At 36.4% G+C, this 19,176-nt stretch overlaps 1 protein-coding gene across 2 annotated transcripts; it reads right to left on the bottom strand.

Annotated features, from left to right (window-relative positions):
- Positions 1–182: 182 nt before the first annotated feature.
- f9a (coagulation factor IXa) lies at positions 183–9,105 on the bottom strand. Of its 2 annotated transcripts, XM_034884519.1 has the most exons (8): positions 8,970–9,105; positions 8,565–8,746; positions 8,447–8,471; positions 8,085–8,198; positions 2,092–2,226; positions 1,678–1,994; positions 1,420–1,543; positions 183–873 (listed from the first exon to the last, which is right to left on the bottom strand). In XM_034884519.1, exons 1-8 carry the CDS (start codon positions 9,031–9,033, stop codon positions 278–280), a joined length of 1,557 nt encoding a protein of 518 aa, XP_034740410.1. In that variant the 5' UTR covers positions 9,034–9,105; the 3' UTR covers positions 183–277. The 2 variants fall into 2 exon arrangements, with proteins under 2 accessions (XP_034740410.1, XP_034740411.1); XM_034884520.1 differs by lacking the exon at positions 8,085–8,198.
- Between the last annotated feature and the right edge of the window lie 10,071 nt (positions 9,106–19,176).

The raw sequence follows: 19,176 nt of genomic DNA on the forward strand, positions 1-19,176 counted from the left end.
TTACCAGCAAATGGGAGTAACAGTGCACACAGTCAGTGTCTTGTATCTATGGCAAGAATTTATTTGTTTCATTTTGTTTAATAGAGAAGCACATACCATGAGAGTGTCTTTAAAACATTTTAAACATACCCATATAAAATTGTTTTAACCCGTACATTATTTATAATGCAGACTGCTTCCTCTAGTTATGTATATCTAACTTATATCCTTTGAAGTTGAAAGCAAAAAGAAGATTTGACCATTTGTTAATCAGTTATATTTTTAAAATCTATAACCTTTAAATTTCAGGGTCAGGGTCTTCCACATCAAATGCTAGCCTGTGTTTAGTTAAGCCCATAACATGGTTCATCCAGCTGTAATAAAGGGACATCCGGGTGTACACACCAAATTTCCCCTGCTTTGCACATTCTTCCCCCCAGCTCACAAGCCCCGTAAGGAACCAAGTGTCATGAATACTGTTTGTGTGGGGACCTCCACTGTCCCCCTGACAGGCATCTTTGGCCTCATTATAGTATCCGGCACAAAACATGACTCTAGTGATCCTGGCACTGCTGCGCCGCTTACACTCTGTTCGATCTGTGAAGGGAACCTCAACTTTCTGCAAAGTGTTAGCTGTGAACCCGAGGAAGCGTGTTCGCCCCCAGCCACTGACAGTAGCTGGGGAAGACTCCTTTACTAGGGCCTCAATAAAAGCCTTGGGTCCGATGCAGATGGGTCGGACAGTTGTGGAGAAGGTGATGGGGCTTTTAAGGTACAGCAGGGCGATGTCATGGTTGTACAAGCTTACACTGCTGTTGTAGCGAGGGTGCACATGCTCCCTCCACACGTCATAATCCTGCTCCGTGCCCTCGTTGATGTAGATGTTGTGTTCTCCTGCAGGTAGAGATGTTACATTTCTTACTCATTGTACTGATCTGTATACGTTTAGTCTAAAATAAAATACATGCAGTGGATTTTTAAAAACAGATGGCAAAATAAGTTTTTTTAGAAGCCTAAAACATAACATGAAATTTGATATTTCAAGGACCGAAATACAAAAAATGTTTACACTATGTGGCTGCAATAATAATTGTTTAATCATAAATTAATCTGACAATCGTTTTCTTGATTAATCCATTAATCATTTGTTCCGTACGTTTTGGAAAATGTTATTTAAAAAAAAAAGACCCAATACGTAAAGGTAATGTCTTGAAATTGATTGTTTTAAGAAAACAACAGTCCAAAACCCAAACATAATCAGTTTACTTACACTTTAGACAACCAGCAATTCCTCACAACTCAAAAGCTAGAACCACTTAGGTTTTGTTATTTTTGCTTGACTCAAACAATTAATCATAAATCATCTTTTTCAATTGTACTTTAAACCGGCTCCATCATTCTTTGGCAGAGCTAAAACTGATCTATGGCAGTGAATCTTACCTACTCTGATGAAGTAGGCGCCTTTTGCCTCCACCAGGCAATGAGCAGCAGTGATAACCCACTGTTCACTGACAATGGAGCCCCCACAGAATATCTCACCACTGGGACGCGCCATCAAGGCTACCTGAATAAAAGACAGAGAAATGCTATGAACAGCTACAAGAAAGTGAGCATACCTCAGCTGCTGTGTCTTCTCCCTTATGTATTTCCAACAACAAAGCCCCCATATGCATCAAATACTGTACTTCCACACAATACCTGCCATGGGATCTCCCCTGGGATTACCACCTCACCACCAACGATGCGTTTAAAAGGCCTAATTGGCTCCTCAGTGGGGACTTCACTGTCACGATCCACCCACAGAGGTAATTTCTTTCTGGACTGGTTTTTTACAGAGTCAGTTGTGGGAGGAAAAGGCACCGAGGTTGGGGCTGGAGTTGAGGAAGGGGATGCAATTGTGGTGATGTTGGTCAGTGAAGTGGTGTTCCCCAGGCTTGCATTTCCATTGCCAAACCACGACCTTCTGGATACTGCACCAATCTCTGTCAGGGCAGTTCTGCCACATGGAAATTCAACTGGTGATGTGAGAAAGGAAGAGTCACATTGTGGAAGTTAAGAGTAGTTATCATTGTATTTAGCAGGTAATTAATTGTACACAAACTACATTGATACCTCCTGGTTCACATTTAACACCGTCCTGCATCAGCTTGTATCCCCTTGCACAGGAACATTTTACTCCCATGGTTCCCATTGATTCACAGAAGTGCATGCAGTGTCCGTTATTTACATCACACCTTTTTTCTAAAACTGAAGAGAATAAACACACATTATTGATTGAAACCCATCTTTTTAATTATTACACACTGTTGTTCGTTGCCATAAAGTAGGAATTCCGGTTTGTTTTGTTTTCCAAATGTCAAACATCAACTGTGTGATTACTGAGTGCATTTTTGCACAGAACATTTGAAAGGGATCTCTTGATGGCCGTTATGGACAGGGGAAACACCACAAAGTGTGGATGTGCATATGGGCACATACCTATTGTATAAAAACAGACTTAAAAAAATATGAACCTATCCTTCAAGAACACCTACTACACTAAGTGATCTCAAGGTTTTGATAAGTGTCCTTTAATTACAGATTAGTATGACTTTATGTGAGTTCTCATGACATACTACAATACTATGATTTTTATGTGACATACTATACTATTACTTTTAATGACAAACTGTAGTATGACTTTTCTATGGCTTTTTATGACATGCTATACTGTTACAATGTATGACTTTTTTCAACATGCTGTACCAGGACTTCTTTCAAAATGTTTGACATGCTATACTATGACTTTTTTTTCATGTACTACACTATTACTATTTTTTGACTTTTTACAACATACAATGATATTTCAGAATTTTCGACACGCAAACTTAAATAAATATTTGAAAATGCCATTATTGTTATGCAGCTTTCGTGCTAATGAACTTAATCAGGAGGCAAGCCCAAAACGTGCATCCACTCCAGTTCCACCTTTCTTACTTTGACACACTATGACTTTTTTTCTCAAAATGTACACGTTGTAATTGTTATGTTGTTATTGTAAAATTAAACATTACATACAACATTAAAACATTTTTCAATATGCTATACTGTGACTTTTTTCAAAATGTTTGACATGCTATACTATGACTTTTTTTTAATGTACTACACTGTTACTATTTTGTGACTTTTTACGATACTAACTACTTTTATGACAAAAATTTGCATCCAAAATTTAAGACACACTCTAATTTTTGTTTCAAAATTTACGACATACTATACTATGACTTTTTTTTAAATGTTGATGTTATGCCATGATTTTTTTTCTAAATTTAAAACATGCTATTTTATGACTTTTTTCCGACATGCTATACTACGACTCCTTTTTAAATTTACGACATACCATTCCTAGACTTTTTTGTCAAAATTTTCAATACATGGTTCTTTTTCCAATTTTTTGACATCCTATGCTGCGAGTTTTTTTCTTCAAAATTCACAACATACTGTACTTTGACTTTTGTTTCAAAATCTTCAACATGGTATACAATGAATTTTTTCAAAACTTTTTGACATACGACATATGACATTTTTTCAAAATCTTCAACATGCTATACCATGACTTTTTTCAAAAAAAATTGACATACTATACATATGACATTTTTTCCAAATATTCGACATGCTATTCTATGACTTTTTTTCAACATACTAAACATGCCTTTTTTTAAAATGTTTGACTAACATAGAATGATATTTCTGAGTTTTCAACATACTACACCATGACTTTTTTTTCAAAATGTACAACATACCATACTACAACTTTTTTCAATATGCTATACTTCGACTTTTTTCAAAACGTTTGACATGCTATGCTTTGACTATTTTCAACATGCTAAACATACCTTTTTTTTTAAAATGTTTGACTTACTATACAATGACATTTCTGAATTCTCGACATACTATACTATGATTTTTTTTTTCAAAATGTACACATTGTAATTATAATGTTGTTATTGGAAAAATTTAACATTACATACAACATTAAAACATTTTTCAACATGCTGTACCATGACTTCTTTTTTCAAAAGAAATTGACATACTACACATATGACATTTTTTCAAAATCTTCAACATGTTATACTATGGCTTTTTTCAAAATGTTTGACATGCTATGCTATGACTTTTTGTTTTGATTTACTACACTATTACTATTTTGTGACTTTTTTCGTCATACTAACTACTTTTATGACAACTATGACTTTGTCTAAAATTTAAGACATGCTCTAATTTTAGTTTCAAAATTTACGACATACTATACTGTGACTTTTTTCAAAATTTTTGATACTATGCTATGATTTTTTTTCTAAATTTAACACATGCTATTTTATGACTTTTTTCGACATGCTATACTACGACTCCTTTCTAAATTTACGACATACTATTCCCAGACTTTTTTGTCAAAATTTTCAATAAGTGATTTTTTTTCAAATTTTTTGACATCCTATGCTATGAGTTTTTTTTTCAAAATTAACAACGTACTGTACTATGACTTTTGTTTCAAAATCTTCAACATGCTATACAATTACTTTTTTCAAAAGAAATTGACATACTACACATATGACATTTTTTCAAGATCTTCAACATGCTATACTATGACCTTTTTCAACATACTAAACATCAATTTTTTCAAAATGTTTGACTTACATACAATGATATTTCAGAATTTTCAACATACTATACTATGACTTTTTTTTTTTAATTTACATGTTGTAATTGTAATGTTGTTTATTGTTTATGTATAAAAATTAAACATTACATACAACATTAAAACAATTTTCAATATGCTATACTGTGACTTTTTTCAAAATGTTTGACATGCTATACTATAACTTTTTTTCCGATGTCCTACACTATTACTATTTTGTGACTTTTTATGACATACCATACTATGATTTTTTGTGACATACTGTACTAAGAATTTTTTGTGATTTTTCGACATACTATACTAGTACTTTTAATGACAAACTGTAGTATGACTTTTCTATGGCTTTTTAGGACATACTTATACTGTTACAATGTATGACTTTTTTCGACATGCTGTATCATGACTTCTTTCAAAATGTTTGACATGCTATACTATGACTACTTTCACTACTTTTATGACAACTATGACTTTATCTAAAATTTAAGACGCTCTCTAATTTTTGTTTCAAAATTTACGACATACTATACTATGACTTTTTTTTTAAATTATTGATACTATGCTGTGATTTGTTTCTAAATTAAAAAAATTCAATTTTATGACTTTTTTCGACATGCTAAACTACGACTCCTTTTTAAATTTACGACATACTATTCCCAGAGTTTTTAGTCAAAATTTTCAATATAGGATTTCTTTTCAAATTGTTTGACATCCTTTGATATGAGTTTTTTTTTTAATTTACAACATACTGTACTATGACTTTTGTTTCAAAATCTTCGACATGCTGTACAACGACTTTTTTTTAAAACATTTTGAGATACTACACATATGAAATTTTTTCAAAACGTTTGACATGCTATGCTATGACTTTTTTCAACATGCTAAACATACCTTTTTCAAAATGTTTGACTTAGGTTAGGTTAGGTAAACTTAGGTTTAGGTTCTGAAATACCTAAATGATATTTCAGAACATTCAACATACTATACTATGACTTTTTTTTTCTCCAAAATTTACAACATACTATACTACAACTTTTTTCAATATGCTATATTGTGATGATCCGATGTCCTACACTATTACCATTTTGTGACTTTTTACGACATACTATACTAGGATTTTTTGTGACATACTGTACTAAGATTTTTTTTGTGATTTTTCGACATACTATACTATTACTTTTAATGACAAACTGTAGTATGACTTTCTATGGCTCTTTATGACATACTATACTGTAACAATGTATGACTTTTTTCAACATGCGGTACCATGACTTCTTTCGAAATGTTTGACATGCTATACTATGACTTTTTTTTTTAATGTAGTACACTATTACTATTTTTTGACTTTTTACAACATACTAACTACTTTTATGACAACTATGACTTTGTCTAAAATTTAAGACACTCTCTAATTTTTTTTCAAAATTTAAGACACTCTCTAATTTCTTTTCAAAATATAAAACATACTATGACTTTGTTCAAGATTTTTGATACTATGTTATGATTTTTTTTCAAAATTTAAAACATGCTATTTTATGACTTTTTTCGACATGCCATATATGATATGACTACTTTTCAAATTTATGACATACTATTCCCAGACTTTTTTTTTTAAATTTTCAACATGTGATTTTTTAAAAATTCATTTGACATCCTATGCTACGAATTTTTTCAAAATTCCCAACATACTACATTGTGACATTTTTTCACTTTTTGACATTTTTTCACTTTTTGACATACTATACACATGACTTTTTTTCAAAATTGTCAACATGCTATGCTATAACCTTTTTTGACATGCTATGCTATGCCTTTCTTTCTTCATTCTAAACTGTGACTTTTTTCCCCATTTCGCCATGCTTTAACAGAACCTTTTTTTTCAAAATGTATGACTTGATACTATGACTTTTTTTTTTAAATTGACATTTTTAAGACAATTTAAGACATGCTAGTATATGACTTTTTTCAAAATTTTCAGTTAACTATATGACTTTTTTCTAAGTTTTTGACATGCTAACTGCGACTTCATTTAAAAAAAAAAAACTCATGCTATACTATTACTTTTCCAAATTTTTGACACTCTGTGCATGACTTTTTTTTCTAAATGTTTGACATACCATACTACGCACAGCCATCCATCTCAACTGACAATGGAGAAATCTCTCGCTGAGTAGATTTGTTTGAAATTTAATGAACTTTTTTTTTTTAACTGTGACTGTTTTCCAAAATTTTCAACATACTGTATGTATGACTTTTTTTCTAAATTTTTGACATACTACACATATGACTTTTTTTTCTAAGTTTTTGACATGCTATGGTATGCCTTTTTTTTACAAACTAAACTATAACTTTATCCAAAATTTAAGACACGCTCTAATTTTTTTTTTTTATTTACGACGCACCTTATATGACTGATTTCGAACTTTTTGACACTGCTATGATTTTTTTTTCTAAATTTAAAACATGCTATTTTATGACTTTTTTCAACATGCTATACTACAACTCCTTTTTAAATTTATGACATAGAAAGTTTTCAACATATAATTTTTTTTCAAATTTTTTGACATTCCATGCTATGAGTTTTTTCAATTCAAATTCATAACATACCATACTATGACTTTTGTTTCAAAATCTTTGATGCTATACAATTACTTTTTCCAAAATGTTTGATGCGCTATAGAGCTGACATTTTTTCAAAATCTTTAACATACTATACTATGACTTTTTTTCCCCAAAATTTACAAAATACTATACTACAACTTTTTTCAATATGCTATATTGTGACTTTTTTCCCAAATTTCGCAATTTAATAATATGACTTTTTTTTTTAATTTACAACATACTATACTATGACTTTTTTCAACATACTTTACTTTTTTGACATGTTTCATGACATACTACACTACATTTCACAGGAAAAGTTTACACATAAAACCAAACTTTTTTACACGTCATTCTTAACCTAACACGCTTGTTTGAGGGGTGCAATATAACACAGTTGCAGAATAGTGTATTGAATAGGAAAGTGTTGAAATGGACCAGTGAGAATTAAAATATTATGCATGCATTTCATGTCACGTGCAGAGGCCGCACAAAATGTTTCTGAGGGCCACCATTGGTCCAGGGCCAAACAAAACAATGTACTACACAGTCAAATAAATGTGTGATTAAGGTTAATGCAGTCCATTTTCACAGAGAGGGCACTTTAACTGCTGTTTTTAGAACATCCTAAAAGACAAGCAATCTAATTTTGGGACCTAAAACAAGACTGGTGCTGGATGCCAGCCATTGATTTAACAGAAGGAACAAAGCTGTCTAGCTATTTATCTGATCTGATTTTGTATTCTCAGAAACTTTGGATCATGTAACATTAAAGAATCTAATTTATTTTGATCCCATTTATAAATAGAGCCACGGGACTTTCACTTACCAATCTCACAGTTCATACCAGTGAAGCCGGACGGACATGTGCAGGTGTAGTAGCCAAGGTGGTCTTTGCATGAACCATGGTTCAGACATGGGCTTGATTTACACTGATTGCCATCTGTAGAAATCCAGTCACAATAACTCTAATGACTTCATTTTGTATAGTACGTTTATAAAGCAATGTTTACTCATTTAAAAAAAGTGAAAAGAAAAACATCTTTACGTAAAACCAATTCTAAAACACAGGTCGGCATTACGAGATGAAGTGGTGAGAGAAAATAATTGTAACACACATATTAGACAAACAAAGACACTGTCAAAGTCACTTTGTGTTTGGAAGAAGTCTGTTATTAAAGACACTCTTACCTTCATATTCCTCCCAGAAATCCATCTAAAATACAGAGGAAAGTCTGGTGAGAACAGCCAGCAAAAACACGAAAATGTATTAATTAAAAACAAGATAATTACATAAATAAATACCCACTGTCTGTTTATCATTCTCAAAGATCTCCCTGGCCTCTTCCAGGTTACATACTTCCTCCATACACTCTCTCTCCAAGTTGCCTTTCAGCAGCTCCTCAAATACACCATTGTTGTAGCGTTTGTGTCTCTGTAGAACACTGTCCGCTGCCTGACCGGACAAGAAAACTGGGCCTGAGGCTGGAGCTAGGGTTAGAGTGAGCAAAAAGAAAATATAATTAAACATAGCTAGTGTTCAACTGTCTTCATCTCATCCGCCACAAAAACAAATACGTAAAGTATAGAGGTATAGCACATGTACCGACAACACTACACAAGTAAACACACAAGTAAAAACTACACAACTAAAATAAACCTCAAGTCAGAGAGAAATCATATTTGAGCATCATAAAGATGAAACATAACGTACCTCCAAAGCAGAGCTGAAAGTCAAAAAGCAGCACCCATAAGCCGGACAAAGAAACCAGTGCCATTTCAAACAGCTCTGGTATCCTGACACACACACACACACACACACACACACACACACACACACACACACACACACACACCACTCCAAAGTACAGAGCTCTGTTTGCACATGTACACTCACAAATTGACATGAGAGAAAAAAATGCATCAAGCAAACCAAGAACTCAATATTTCCATGTATATTTCTTTCTTCAAATCCTCACTCTATCTGTAAATGTAACTATTTGGTTTGGTTTGTAACAGTGTTTTATACATTCGATTATTCTTCATTGTCTGTCCTTAATGTCTGATACTCTGAGGATGTCCCTTTAAATCTTCAACGTGAATTATTGTGATCTGTGCAGATATCTTGATTGTTTAAATTGGGCTTGAATTAGTCTGATAATATTTGAGGAATGAATTAACCTAAATTAACTTCTAAATTTACATGTAATTACAAAGTCATGCTATTTATGATACAGTGAATCCAGCTGTTGTGTCTGGATAAAATGCACTTTGCACTTTGCACCACAAGATGGAGTACATACACCTCAGTCATTTAACATAACACAACAAGACAGCAATGGAGATGGGTGATGAGGTTATGTACCAAAAACGGTGTACAGTATAATGTGAATCAGGTATTTATAGTTCATTTTAGATATTTTCAATAATTTGGCTATATTTAACATTGTACTGGGTAGGGCGTAAACAACCGCAGTTCTTGTGATTCACAAGACAATAATACATGTAGGCAGTGTCGCAAATGATGGAGTGGTCAAGGGTGACATGAAGCTTGTACTGATTCAGCGCACAAGCTCAGGATTGAACTATTTTTGTGATCTGGCGAATGCAATGCAACCCATCATTGGCAATGAAATCCCCCCAGAGGGAGTCCAAAGTCTTATCGAGTTTGGCAACCGCATATGGCATTTATATTTCATTGAATCGTTCAGAGGTTGAATAATTTATTCACTTGAGTAATTAACACTGTCTGCTCAATACAAGAGCTTCTCTGTCATTTCTAGCCAGGATGAGTTTCAAATTAAAGTAGTTAAAGTGTGTAGAACAGTTTTCTGGGGTAAAGATTTTTATAGGTATTCCAACCATAGTCCTACTGCTCTATGTACATACTGCACTGCCCTAAGTCATATTTCTAAATGTAAGTATAACTCTGAGTTATGTAGGGAGGCTGTGGGCTTGATAACTTAAATGGCATACTTTCCACACAATCTCTCAGTCTACATAGCAGACGTGTGCCTGGGGCCGGGCTTAGGAAAAAGCAACAGTGTTTTTTGCCATTTGTTGTGACTGTTGAGATGGACAGTTGAGCGGTCTGGATGCATGGATGGATAGAAGGAAGTAAATATGTCTGTGACTGACTATTGATGTACGAAGATCTCCCTGTCAGCACTGCACAGCTGGGGAAGCTCTGTCGGCTCCAATTAGATTAGTCACTACAGTGGGGTATCAAGTCAGGGCCTTGCACATAGTAAAAACTTTGATGCTTGCTCAGTGCTATTGATTGTTACCGCACAGTAAGCTGGGCTGCAGGCATCACATACCTCAACGTTTCACCAGGGAAACAGTGTCATTTGCAGAGGGCTTATGTTTTCCTGTGGCAAAAACCTTCTGAGTTGTGAGTTAAATGTTTGTAGAACTTAAACAAGAGCAGCGTGATTTGGGAAAATCTGGACAAATAGACATTTAAAATGTAATTCTTTCTAGTCAATCTTGTGATATTTAAAGGCACAATCAATGATCTAAATACAGTCCCCAAAGGATAACTGCACTACCCAAAATAAAAATTATTATTTTAAAGCTGACAGGGCTTTTAATGTGAAAATTAAATCAATGAAAGTGTTGGAGAGTTTTTAAATGGTGACATTTGAATGATGCAGAGTTAATGATAAGAAAAGATCTTGGGGCAATAGGGAAGGAGTTTATTTAGATCAGCCGTTCCTTCAGGGCTTCTTCAAGCCATTACATTTAAATGTTAAAATTGTCATGTGGGCTCATTTATAACTAAGCTAAGCAATCTGTAAATTTGCTGAGTGACATGCAAGCCTTTCTATCTAGTTTATGATCCTCTTTTTTGAGCTAGTTTGGATAATATGTCCACTGACAGTCTAAGAAAAAGGAGCTGCTGTCAGGAACATTACAGGAACTGAAGACTGAATAACCAGATAGACTACTTTAGGTCAAGTAGTAGGTCAAAGTAGTCTAGAAGAAGCACACAGTTTACAACAATAAACCCGGGACAGAAAACAAACGGTAAATAAGGTAATTTTATTGTGTCTGCACAACACAAGGCAATTTAAAACAATCTCCCAACGGAAGACGAATACAGGCACATATTTCAACATGGCACGTGACACCCCCTTCCATTAGAGGGAACCCCTTCCTCTTTTTGCACGCCCACGGAGCATCATCACAAATCACAAATTACAAGTTCACCATCAGTTCATCGGCACCCTCACAGACTCTACTGTCCAGCAGAAGCTCACCCCAAAACTAGTCTCACCCACGGGAGAGCGCATTAGCGACAATGTTGTCGGCTTCCTTTATGTGTTTGATACAGATGTTGTAACCCTGGGCCACGAGTGCCCAGTGCATCAAGTGTTGATTGTTGTTGTACATCTGAGCTGAAAAGACAAGTGACTTATTGTCAGCGTATACAGTGGCTGTAAATGAAATTGATCCTACATACACGTCAAAGTTCTGTAGGGCAAGGAGTACTGCTAAGGCCTCTTTCTCGATAGTGGAGTAGTTCAGCTGATGACGTTTGAACTTGATGGAAAAGAAATAAACAGGATGACACATTTCCATCACTGTTTTTCAAGAACACAGCACCAGCTCCAGTGGCACTGACATTCACCTCAAGCTGGTAAGGTTGAGCAAGGTCAGGAGTAGCCAGCACAGGAGCACTACAGAGGAAAGATTTCGCAGAGTTAAAAGCATCCAGCACTCTTGTACATGAGGGTACATCTTTTAAAATATGAGTATACCTGCCGAGCAAGCTGATCACATCCTGTTTGTGAAGCACAGGGAGATAGGGCAGCTGCTGGTTGATTGTAGACAAGAACTCTGAGTTAGCTATCCTACCACACAGATGAACTTGTACAGGGCGTCATCAAGTCTGCCTCCAACTCAGGCTGAGTGCCAACAAGAGAAGAAACCCATACCACAGCAATGTCTGGGAACATCTCTAGCCCTCTCAGGTCAGCCTCTCTGGGATGAAAAGATTTCAGCATGTTAATGTGACACAAGCGGGTCTTCTGTCCATGCTCAGGCGTACGGATAACATAATTGGTATCTGTAACTTAACCTTTCACCACGTATGGACCTGAGAACCGGTTGTGGGCAGCAAGACTAGCACCTTATCACCAGCTGCAAACTGTCGCTCAACTGCCTTCTTGTCAAAGCGTCTCTTCAAATTGACCCGAGAGGAAGAGAGTGACTACTTGGCAAAACGTGTAGCATGGAGCAGACGTTCTCTACAGTGAGATGCAAAATCCAATACGTTATTTCCACAAGAGTTATCACCTACTAGCTTCTCCTTCAACACCTTCAACACTTACGGTCTTTGACAGAACGTATGTCGTAAAGAACTTAATCAATGCTTTAATGACTGCTTTAATGACATCTCTCCATTTTTGCATGAATAGGTTGTTAGGATGTGTGTGTATTCCAGGCCTGTATGTAGTACCAAACAGATTGTAAATTGTAATTTCCCCACTGGGGATCAATGCACATTATATATTATTTAAAAAAAAAAAGTATAATTGTAGCCTTTTCACCAAGCTCGCCTGAAGTACAGCTTACCGATCCACCACCAGAGGTCCCGCTTTCCCCAGAAAGTACAGAAGCAAACAAGGAATCAGACAAACTAACCTCTTGAACCTGCTCACGACCCTGCGCTTTAGTAGTTACACTAGCTACAAACACATGAGGATGTTCTCGGGCTAGCTCATCGCTTTCTGACTCAGGAATGGGTATTTTCACTGGACACTGATCCTTAGATTTCCCTGAAAGAGACATAAAAACCATTAAAGATGAATTGTTTAAAACAGTCATCAGGCACCTCAGCAGCTAAAGATTCTAAGGACTGGACTGGGAGAAGTTTTACTCAATCCCACACCTGACTGTTACTGAAACGACCCTTGCTGCTTCCGCTTCCAAGTGTCAACGTTAGCAGCCAAGTGACCGGACTTACGACAGAAGAAGCATAGTTTTTTAGACCTTGGATGCAAGGGAGCGCTGCCATAACGCATTGGAAGATCTGAACTTTGGGGAACTTCATGTGTCAACGTATCACATTTACCAAAAAAGGCCTTATGAGTAAGGGTAAACTCATCAGCCAATCTTTCTGCTCGTTTAGATACACAGTAGTACACTCAGTTACGCAGTTTTTAAACTCCTCCAACCACATCAGCATAACATAAACAGTTAAAAATAAAAAAAGATAAAACACAAGAATAAAAGTTACAGTGCAGTATAAGAAATTAAACATTAAAGAAATGAACAACCATTTAAGGAAAGGCAACATCAAATAGAAAGGTTTTCAGCCTTGATTTAAAAAAACTGAGAGTAGCAGCAGATCTGGGGTTTTCTGGAAGCTTGTTAAAGATATGAGGAGCATAGAAACTGAACGCTGCTTCCCCTGTTTAGTTCTGACTCTGGGGACAGAAAGCAGACCTGTCCCAGACAACCTGAGAGGTCTGGGTGGTTCATAGTGTAGTGGAAGATCAGAAATGTATTTTGGCCCTTAAACCATTTAGTGATTTATAAATTAGCAAAAGTACTTTGAAATCAATTCTTTGGGGCACAGGAACCCAGTGAAAAGACTTCAGACTTGGAGTGATGTGATCCACTCTCTTGGTCTTAGTGAGGACTTGAGCAGCAGCGTTCTGAAACAGCTGCAGCTGTCTGATAGATTTTTAAGGGAGACCTGTAAAGACACTGTTACAGTAGTCAAGTCTACTGAAGATATAAGCATGGGCAAGTTTTTCCAAATCCTGCTGACACACAAGTCCTTTAACCCTTGAAATATTCTTAAGGTGATAATAGGCTGACTTTGTAATTGTCTTAATGTGGCTGTTGAAATTCAGGTCAGAGTCCATGACTACACCAAGATTTCTGGCTTTGTCTGTTGTTTTTAACATTATTGTGTTTTGGAAAGTTCTGGCACATCAGCCATTAATTTGTTCAATGCACTTAGTTAGTTTTTGTATTGGACTACAGTCACCTGGCGATAAGGTTGTGTCAATTTGTGTGTCGTCCGCATAACTATGGTAACTTACTTTGTTGTTTCCATAATCTGAGCCAGTGAAAGCATGTAGATGTTAAACAGAAGAGGCCCCAAACTGGAGCCTTGGGGAACGTCATATTTGTATGCTCAAATGTATAATTACCTATTGTCACAAAGTAGTCCCTATTCTTTAAGTAGGATTCAAACCAATTTAGTATTGAGCCGGAGAGGCCAACCCAGTTTTCCAATTGGTCTAGTAATACGTCATTGTCAACCGTGTCAAATGCAGCACTGAGATCAAGTAATACTAAAACTGAAATTTTGCCACTATCTGTGTTAGGTGGATGTCATTAAAGATTTAACAAGAGGCGTCTCAGTGCTGTGTTGTGGTCGGAAACCCGACTGAAAGCTATCATAACTGTTGTTTAGTGACTAGAAATGGTTGAGTTGTTGAAAAAAACGCTTGATTGATTGAATGATTTTACTTAAAAACGGAAGGTTTGATATCAGCCTATAGTTGCTCATTAGTGATGTGTCTAGGTTGTTCTTTTTTAAGAGTGGCTTGATTACTGCAGTTTTCCGGGCCTGTGGAAAGATACCTGAAAGAATAGACGTGTTCACAATCTGTAGAAGATCAGAAGCCAAACAATTCAAAACAATTTTGAAAACACTTGTTGGTAGAATTTCAAGGCAACAGGAGGAAGTTTTCAGATGTTGTATAATGTCCTTAAGGTTTTTATGGTTCATTGCATGAAATGCTGTCATATTAGAACTAGTTTTGCTTGGTCACTGTGACAACACATATGCTGTACTTGATATCGAGGGACTAACTGTTTGTCTAATCTTCTGAATTTTGTCTTTGTAGAAGGAGGCAAAATCATTGCAGGCCTTGGTAGATAAAAGTTCAGATGCCACTGGTACTGGAGGGTTTGTCAACAGTAGCAAACAAAGCATGTGAATTATTGTTGTTTCTGGCAATAATGTCAGGGAAGAAGGACCTCCTCGCATTCCTCAGTTCCAAATCATAAATGCGAAGTGTCTCTTAATAGGTGTTATAATGGACCAGGAGATTTGTTTTTTGCCGGCTTTGTTCAGCTTTTTGACACTCTCTTTTTTCAGTTCTCACCAGTATGACATTTCTCCATGGAGATCTTTTCTTATCAGGGACAACTATGACCTTGGTGGGAACAATGGCATCAATAACATTTGTAATTTTACAGTTGAAATTATCTACAAGCTCAGTGACTGAGAGCCCAGAGATGGCGGGTGTGGAGGAGAAACGCTGAATAAATGTTTCAGCTCACGCAAAAAAGACAACCTTACATGCTGCACACCACCTGTCAAAAAGAATCTCTTTTTCTTGCGCATAAGTTTCCTTCTTATGGGGTGGGTGCCACGTGCCGTGTTGTATTATGTGTTTTGTCTGCTAGTGTGTGATTCTCTGCAGGTGTGTAGCACATCCCATACCTAAAATCTTCATTTATGTTGTTTTTTCGTTATAATTGACTGTCAAACTGGATAGTAAAATAAAGTTTTGTGGTGTTGATTTTTTTGTTTGTTTGTTCATGTTTCACAAAGAGTTTAACCTGGGCCTGACTGTGCAACAAAGTTGGAAATCATATCACAGCCATACAGGGATAGAAGCATGCAGTTGTTAAAACATTATATAATACATATGAACCACTGGTATCGGAATAGTACTCTGTATCGGCTGATAAGCATGTTCAGATATTAAAATCGGTATCAGGAAGCAAAAAATGGTATCCGACCATTTATACCACTGACACACATGTTCAAATTTGATTCAGTTGATAAATTACTACTTTTTTTTTTTCCTAAACCCACCAGCCATTTTCTTATTTTAGCAACATTTGCAGCGTTGTGAGCCTTTATGGTAAGGTTATTAGGAAAACTCAGCCCGGAATAATTTATAATAATAATAATAATTAATGTGATATAATAATAAGTTTTCTTTTTCTTTTGAAATATCTATACCGGAAAAGTTCCCGCAAAATCAGGTATTTTGGGTCGCTAAATCCTGCGGGGACTGCCCATTGCGGTAGCCAAAATGGGAGGTTATGAGAGCATGAATGAGGGTTTCTTTCACTGAGTCATAAAGTGATGGCCGGAGTCTGGAGATATTTTTTGGATTACACCAAGGTTGCGGACCTCAGAGGATGGGAAGATGGCGCACCTATCAACATCCAGGATGAGATCTCCAACTGTCTGGAGCAGCGCCACAACCAAGAGCTCTGTTTTGGCCAGGGAACTATGCTGTAATGGCAAATAAAGAGAAACGTGACATCCGTTTGATAATCAAAGACTGAATCCACACTTAGTTACTAGGCGTTCCTCACTACACTTCAGTCTTGCGAGCTTGTACAGTACTATCCACAGGGAGCTCTTGTGATGTGAGCTGTTAAAAGAAGCACTGTGGGCCACAAAAGACTGCTGCCCTCCATCACCCCCTCATCAAGATAAAGTCATTGACATTAATGTGATATTTGGTAGAGTCTCACTCTGTTAATTATACCAGAGTACAGTCATTTCTGTAATTTAAAAGCCTGATGCTTCACAGCCATTCTCCCCACTTGCATTTGTACCTATAGCCAAACACTCCATCTTAACAATTGGTCTAAGAGGTAGAGTTGGGATATACAGGCTCACACAACCATAGGCCAATAGTCTTTAATAAAATGTGACTTTCAGATGAAATCCTTTCAGGAAAGCATATTTAAACCAATGATGCATTTGTAGTTTGTACTAGAAATTGCAGTAGTTGAAAATGTTTTATTCTGGCATATACAATGTAATATTTGGTTGATTTATTAATTATGATTACTTCCTGTATAAGCTGGAAAACTTCCTCAAATCCTTTATTGAAGTATAAGAAGAAATAACTTGACTGATTAAGAAGAGCGTGGTGCTGAAATTACAGTGAAAGGCGCCATATTAAACTTATTTAACCAATTAAATGGGCAAGTGACCCTGTAATTGTCGGTCTAATTAGTTCATAGTTTTATCTAAATTAGTAAAAGCATAATTTATGGATGCATGCATCACAAATGAAGATGACTTAAAAAAATAACAAGCCAGTGCCTGGGTTTGTACATGTACTTAGCCATTGGCAATAGTGTCCCAGAAACACAGTACTATTGTAAATTCTTTTAGAAATGAGAGCTCAAGTCCACTTCTGGTTGTGTGAGCCATGATGCAGCCAAGCTGACAGACGCTGCCGGCTCGGGGATGTTCAGCCACCGTTAATGAAAAGTGGAGCTCTCATCCCTTCTGGTCAGAAAGTGCCCACAAAGCTCACAGCTTTCCCTGCTGAATGTCAAAAATTAGTTTGCAAAAAGCTATGCAGGACAGAGCCAAGGAGGTGGAAATGGGTCAGAATCATTTTTCATAATAAAAAATCAATTCCAACTTTGCAATCTTTACATAGTAAACATGTTTCAGGTGCTGATAACTCACCAGCCAGTGGACTGATGAGGACCTCATCAGCAGAGGTAAATAGCAGTGTGTGAGCTGCACCAAACACATGCAGATCTGAAATATATCCTCTATACTCTGTGACATGAGGGATATAAAAATGCAATCTGGGGAGTAGCCGAGTCAATTATGAGGTGTTAAAGAGTGACGTGACAAACTACTACATCCTGTCACATCTTTCAACCCTTGCGTGGTCTTCATTTTCATTTTTTGGCTTTTACTATGCTGAATTTGCTGCAAATATTCGTTATGTTCACTTATGATGACAACTTGTGAATCGGCAGACGAGTGACACTGCAGCTCAATATTGGAGCATTAATCTCACACTGATTTTGTAGGACTGATCCTTCCATGCATCCATAGTGGCTCCTCAAAAATCTCATCTCGGGTGGATTTTTAGTCCTGCCGTTTTACAAGCAGCTTCTTCACTATTGGTGGGCTGATAGTCTGTCATCCTATGCTACTAATGGCTGTTATCCATGCAACCTAACATTGATTTTGTACTGACTTCCAAAAAGAATGTACACTTCCAGCTCTATGTACATAATTTCCTTAAAATAGCATTTCTGGTTAAAGACATGTCATTGGTCGTTGGAAAAACTTGTAAAAAAATCTACCTATTACTAATCAAGAAAGGGTTTGACCAAAGGTTTTGCAATCTTTGTGGAATTGACATGAACGTGTAAGGGAGAGTAGGTACTATAAAAATCATTACTTACAGTAACATGCCTCTCATGAATGTTTCGTGAGGCAATGGTGCATTTTCCAGCAGAAATCCTGCAATCAGCAAACAAACAGAAGTGATTTAGAGTTATTGTGTGGCATTGGCGGACACAGCCAGTGATGTGATATCAGAGGTGACAGAGTTTGAGTCAAGAGATTGTTTGTGCTGGACCAACCGGGCTGCAGGGCTTTGCTTTACACAGGCTGGGGGGAATGTAGCCCTGTACAGCAATGCCCAGCTAGAAAGGTCAAAGGGGGCCCCAGGCAATGGACACAGTTGGAACACAACCCACTGACATTTACACTCTCTAACCCTTGCTCTCAATACCTCAATCCCAACATGCACATGCCCTGTCAGTGAGTCAGAGATCTACCTCACTTCCACACTTCCGTACATCTCATTAGGAAAAATTAGAAGTCACCAGAACCTTCTGGAGCCTTATAATGATATTACTCTCTTACTAATCATCTCAAGTATAATGATGAAAAGAAGATCTTTTGAAAATAAGATATTTTAAGCTGCTATTAAAACCCTTGCCAATTCAGCTGGAAGAGCACTTGTGTCTGTTATAAACAAAGTTACAGTATGTAAAGACCTTGGGTACTCTACTTATTCGCAACTTTATGATGCATCCATCTTGGATCCTAAACAGCAGACTCAGGACAGAGCTGCTTGCTTTTTTAAAGAGTTTCAAGTTTG

This window comes from Etheostoma cragini, chromosome 10 (genome assembly GCF_013103735.1).
Source record: "Etheostoma cragini isolate CJK2018 chromosome 10, CSU_Ecrag_1.0, whole genome shotgun sequence".
Classification (NCBI taxonomy): domain Eukaryota; kingdom Metazoa; phylum Chordata; class Actinopteri; order Perciformes; family Percidae; genus Etheostoma; species Etheostoma cragini.